Source organism: Marmota marmota, unplaced genomic scaffold (assembly GCF_001458135.2).
Source record: "Marmota marmota marmota unplaced genomic scaffold, marMar, whole genome shotgun sequence".
Lineage (NCBI taxonomy): Eukaryota > Metazoa > Chordata > Mammalia > Rodentia > Sciuridae > Marmota > Marmota marmota.
Genome location: NW_026000241.1, coordinates 26,146,499 through 26,152,498, shown reverse-complemented (window position 1 = coordinate 26,152,498; position 6,000 = coordinate 26,146,499). Strand labels below are relative to the sequence as shown.

The 6,000-nt window shown below is 42.1% G+C and overlaps 1 protein-coding gene across 3 annotated transcripts in view; it reads left to right on the top strand.

Annotated features, from left to right (window-relative positions):
- Rarb (retinoic acid receptor beta) overlaps window positions 1–6,000 on the top strand; it is a 376,875-nt gene that overhangs the window by 213,351 nt on the left and 157,524 nt on the right. The window contains exon 1 of one of the 3 annotated variants that reach the window (XM_015489560.2): window positions 3,510–4,250. The exons of 1 other annotated variant lie outside the window; for it this stretch is intronic. In XM_015489560.2, the coding sequence (XP_015345046.1) occupies window positions 4,094–4,250 (157 nt within the window). In that variant the 5' untranslated portion in view covers window positions 3,510–4,093. Of the gene's footprint in view, window positions 1–3,509; window positions 4,251–6,000 lie in introns of those variants that run through there. One more of the 3 variants, XM_048795453.1, reaches the window with a different exon arrangement.

Genomic DNA, 6,000 nt, shown 5'->3' with positions numbered 1-6,000 from the left:
TTTTTTTTTTTTTTTTTTTTTTTTTTTTTGCCATAGAAGGGGGATATTTGGGGGAAGGTTTCTTCCAACTATTTGACTCATGTTTAGAATGGGTGTCAATAATTTTAAACTTCATTACAAACAAATTAACTAGTTTGTTCTTAACATTCTGCCCTATTCTTTAATCTTTAGAGTACATGGATATACATACACTTAAGGAATTGTGGCTTATTTGTGTGTCTTAATTTTCCATAAAAATTTAGAGGAAGAATCATGTTTTCAAGAAGTGTAAGAATTAGATTTACTGAAGAAGAACAGATAAGAAGCATGTGGCTAAATTGTGAGTCAGCTTTATAAATTAGTACTTAGATTATGTAATAGCTCTAATCATTGCTATCAGCATAATTAATTCATGATGAGAAATGATGAATTGACTAATGAACACTGTTACATTATAAGAAACCCATAATATTCTATTCACAAGGATTTAAGTACTGATCATTCATTTCAGAGCTCAAGTTCATTTCCCTACAGTTAAAAGAACCTTAAGGTGATTATCATTAAATTTTCTTGTGCAAAAAAAGGAAACATCAAGTCTCCCAAACATATCATACACACAGACACACCCACTTTTTGATGTTTTTGTGTAATAATACAGTATGGGGTTAGAAATTCAGGGGCAGTTGTCTTCCTTCCTAGATAAGCCTGTTTTCTAGCAATGAAATGAGAATAAAACATCATTTGGGAGATACCCACCCTAAGGTTCACTTCCCTGCAACTCCTGCACCCCTACCCTTTGGAAAGAATGAAGGGCAAGCTGGGCATGGTGACACAAGCATGTAATCCCAGTGACTTGGAGGCTGAGGCAGGAGGATTGCAAGTTCAAAGCCAGCCTCAGCAATTTAGCAAGGGCCTGTCTCAAAATAAGAACTAAAAAGGGATGGGGATGTGGTTCCATGGTTAAGCACCCCTGGGTTCAATCTCTGGTACAAAAATCATTAAATCAAAATAAAAATCATGGCAGCCTCCTTCAGGTAGCAGATACCTGTATACACATATCTGTCCAAGGTGCTCTCTCCCTCAGCTCTGACTTAAGCTCTTTGTGTTATACTTTATACCTTTTTTCCCTCTCAATCAGCAACTCTCCATCCACCTCATTATTGGGACCAAATGAGCCCAGTTTCCAAGGACCTCTGGGGACCTTACATTACGCATTTGGAGCTGTAAGTCTCATGGGCCAAGTAGAAGTTGGCACATCATGTAGTGCCTTGTATATCTTTACAACTATCATAATGGCAGTGCCTTGAATGTTTTGTAAATTCTTCTGAGTTTCCTTTCTTAAAATGTGTGTTTTCTTTGTAAATTTTCTCATAATAAGACTCTGTTACAAAATGATGGCTACATAAAAGAGAAAGAGAAAACAAAGTAACAGTTACATAGTTTCAGCAAAATCTCATCCCTTTATCACCGGGAACTTTTCAGTGGCAGGAACTGAGCTTGCTGGACTGAAGATTGTTTTAATGTCCCTTCATGAAAGGATCCTTGACTTGGTCACATGTACAGGGCATATTTTTCATTTACACCAGGAGTGCCACTTAGCAGCTCCACCAGGCAGTGCAGCATTTCACTGTGGGATGGGGAGCACCCTCACCCCAACAAGCTTTTAAAAGGCCTAGGTGCCAGTGCACATTCCAACACTATCCACAAAGAGGGGACCAGAACAGTGTGCTTTTCCCTGGGAGGGGCAAGGAGGCTCTTTCCCCTTTCCCATATTATTAGCAAATCCTAGAGAAGTAATGGAGGAAGGAGGACACATTAATTCCTCCTCCAAATTTCCTTTCTTTGATGCACCTTGCATCCTTTAAGCAAGCCTCCCGAAATGGCTGCAGGGGAGAATGGCTCTCCCTTTTCAAGCCCTCTCCTTGCCTGGGTTTATTTGTAAACATCGTCTCTGTTCTTCTTCATTTTAAAGACTGGCTAGAAAGCATCTTCTTTCTCTGTGTTGAGTCAGTGTGAGAGATATTTAAAAAAATCATCTGATCAAAAATGATTTTCATAAATTGCCAAGATTGGGAAGGGGCTGATATGATCAAAACCTCAGACTTGAACAGTTTTCAAAATGTGTGTTTAATTACGTGGTGTGGTATGCCTATGACGAAAGAGACCCACACACTATTCAGGTGTGTGGCTGTGGGAATAGCAAAGTAATTTTCACAATGAACTTAGATCACAGGATCTGAACTGTGCAGCCCCAGGCAGGTCCGTCACCCCTGTTAGACAGCTCTTATAGTTGAACCAAATGGAGTCAGAGCTAATATTTGTTCCTGTGTATTCACTGAGGACCCTACAAACATTACTTCTGACCCTGCATTAACACACAGACCTGAGTAGTATTATATGTGCATTTCACAGATGAAGAAACTGAGACCCAGAGAAATTAAATACTTATCCCAGATCATACAACTGGTGATTGGTACAGCTGGTATTGAAATTTGGTTCCGTTTAACTCCCCAGTTCAGGATCTTGTCTATTATGCTATGTTTTCTTAGATCAGGTTCCAAAATCCTATGTATCTATGTGTCATGTGTGTGAAAAGGGAAAGAGAGAGGGAAGGAGGACGTTGTATGTGAGGGGGGGTGGGGGGGGNACTTTCTGTGCCACTCCTGGGTTCAAGGGGCAGACTAGGAGATGTCGTAATAGTGAAATATCTGGCATATTTCAATGATTTATGTGGGAACTGTGGCAGCATATTTGATTTTTTAATTTGTTCAAATTAGTTATACATAAGAGAAGAATGTATTTTGACATATCATGCATAAATGGAGTATAACTTCTCATTTTTCATGTTGTACATGATGTAGATGCTCATGTAATCATGTATGTATATAGGATAATAATGTCTAATTCTTTCTACTATTATTATTCCTACCCCCTTGCCCCCTGCACTCCCTTCACTCCCCTCTGCCTTATCCAAATAGCCTGGAATTTTTTTTTTTTTTCCAAAAGAAACCAGAAAGGTGACTCTTCACTCCAGAGCAAATGCAATCCTTTCAGCAACGGCTTGCAAGAGGGAGAAGGCGGGGGTGGGGTGGGAAGGAACTATGGAATGGAAAGTTTCTTAACCCAAGGCTTCCCCGAGGGGTAGCCGTTCTCTGTTCTCCAGTTTAGGGCTTCCACATGCTTTCTCGAGAGTGGAAAAATACACAAGTTACAAATAAATCAACAGACAGAGAGGCGCAGGGAGGGATTTAAAGGGTGGGCTGGGGGCGAGCGGCGACGGTGGGTGGGTGGGGATGCCCGATGGCAAGCCTGGCCGAGGCGCCGGATAAAAAGGCAGTAAAGGGAGAGAAGTTGGCGCTCCACGTGAGCCGGGAGCGGCCGCCTGGCTCCTCCCCGGCTCGTTTTAAAAGCACTTCTTGCATTGTTTTTAAGGTGAGAAATGGGAAAGAAAGCGCCGGCTGGTGCGCTCGCTGCCTGCCTCTCTGGCTGTCTGCTTTTGCAGGGCTGCTGGGAGTTTTTAAGCTCTGTGAGAATCCTGGGAGTTGGTGATGTCAGACTAGTTGGGTCATTTGAAGGTTAGCAGCCCGGGAAGGGTTCACCGAAAGTTCACTCGCATATATTAGGCAATTCAATCTTTCATTCTGTGTGACAGAAGTAGTAGGAAGTGAGCTGTTCAGAGGCAGGAGGGTCTATTCTTTGCCAAAGGGGGGACCAGAATTCCCCCAGGCGAGCAGTTTGAGGACTGGGATGCCGAGGACGCGAGCGAGCCGGGCAGGGTTTGTCTGGGCACCGTCGGGGTAGGAACCGGAGCGCATTCGGAAGGCTTTTTGCAGGCATTTCCTTGGAAGGAGAACTTGGGATCATTCTGGGAACCCCCCGCCCCTGCTGGATTGGCCGAGCAAGCCTGGAAAATGGTAAATGATCATTTGGATCAATTACAGGCTTTTAGCTGGCTTGTCTGTCATAATTCATGATTCGGGGCTGGGAAAAAGACCAACAGCCTACGTGCCAAAAAAGGGGCAGAGTTTGATGGAGTTGGGTGGACTTTTCTATGCCATTTGCCTCCACACCTAGAGGATAAGCACTTTTACAGACATTCGGTGCAGGGGAGATCATGTTTGACTGTATGGATGTTCTGTCAGTGAGTCCTGGGCAAATCCTGGATTTCTACACTGCGAGTCCGTCTTCCTGCATGCTCCAGGAGAAAGCTCTCAAAGCATGCTTCAGTGGATTGACCCAAACCGAATGGCAGCATCGGCACACTGCTCAATGTAGGTTTATTTTTTTTTTCCCTTCTTCTACCAAGAAAAAAAAAATTAATGGTTTCTCTTGCATGCAATAAAGACATTGGAAATAAACTGCATTGGTAGTAAGACAAAGGATTTAACGATTTAATGCTGAAGGGGTGTGATATGCACGCATGCATATTGATTCTCCTCTGCTGAAAATTTCCTGTTAGATGTTTGCTTCTCCAAATAACGGCTCCCGTACCCGTGCCCCTCTCTTTACCGCCCCCCCCTTATAATCTCTTGGAAACAGATTTTAAAATATGCCTGGAGGGACGGGGTGGGGGGAGTAGAGGGGTGACCACAGGACTTTGAAACATTCTTCAAGTAGGGCAATTTGACACACTGTGCAGGTTTTACTAAGATGTGTGCGAGGGGAATTTAACTTTGCTGTTCTTTGGATTAGCTGCTAGTTGTATATATCCCTCTCTTGTGTATTTCAGCAGTCCAAAGTAATTAAAATATGACATCTTCCCTGCAAGGAATTTAGCCTAATTAAGGTGGCTGCTGCTCCCGAAGTTCATAAACCACCAGTTCAGGCGGCCGCCTCCAATGTTTTCCTTGCTAAGGAAAGGCAATATTTCTTAGCATTGACCCTGCTGCCACCTTTCCGAGTCACTTTGTTGGTCTAAGAAGTTTTGTTATGCTAGAAAACTACTGGCAATGAACACCCCTTGGGCTGAGCCATCCATTATTTCCATATCTTGCAATTCGGCCGGGAGCCTGGACACCAGCTAAATGAAAGGAAATATAAGTGGGGTAGCCCTGTTTTTTTTAAAAAAAAATATTGACTATTTGGTTATCTGATGCTGACACAGTGCCGAGGCACGCATCTGGTCAACAGTAGCCTGGCTGCAGGATTGAGAAATGACCAGGAGTCCCAGAAAATCCCACCTTCGGGTGGCTGTAGTGGGAGCCTGCAGGATACTTTGCCGCCCTGACAGTGATTTAGATAAATGGCTCAGCTATCTATCAAAATGTTTTTAGTACTTTATTTGACAATTCATTGGAGCATTAGCCTGAAAATGACATTTTAAATCTTTGTTTTCAAAGAGGTCAAAGTTTAACTGGAAGAAATTGAGTTTTCCTAATAACATGGTGGCTAATCTAAAGAGAGAGAGGAGAAGAGGAAAGGACAAGACAGGATTTAAACTGTCCTCTCTGAAACTTTTTCTTAAGAAAAAAAAAAAAAAGGCTTGTTTCTTGGGCCAGGAAATCAACAGGTTTGTAGCTGAAAAATCAATAACCATCTGATGCCAATGGTCTGGCTGTCTGACTTAACATTTCATACAGCCATAGGCAGAGAAAAAAAAATTATATATGTAGTTTTCATAAGGTGTCTTAATCTTCAACTTCTCCCTAATGTCTTTTCTTTCTTGCTGCCTATTTTCTTACTCCAAGAAACTGTTACAAAATAATTTTCCAATCCACTCGGATCTTTTAGACCAGTCCTCTCTGTAGCAATTAAAACATTATGAACAATTTCAGTTGGAATCCCAAGGAACTGGGGCAGTCTGAAGCTTTTTGTTGCAGAAACTTCTAAGGAAACATATTTTTTTTAACAGAAGGAAAAATATGGCTTGGGATCCTTTTGGAAAGTTATTCAACTTAATAGAGCTTTTAGGCGTAGACAATCTCCCTTTTGTAATTAGCCCTCCAAACGTGCCTATTAAGTTGTAAGAGTAGAGGGAAAAGCTTTGTTTGTTCTCGAACAAGTTAAACAAGGGATTTGCTT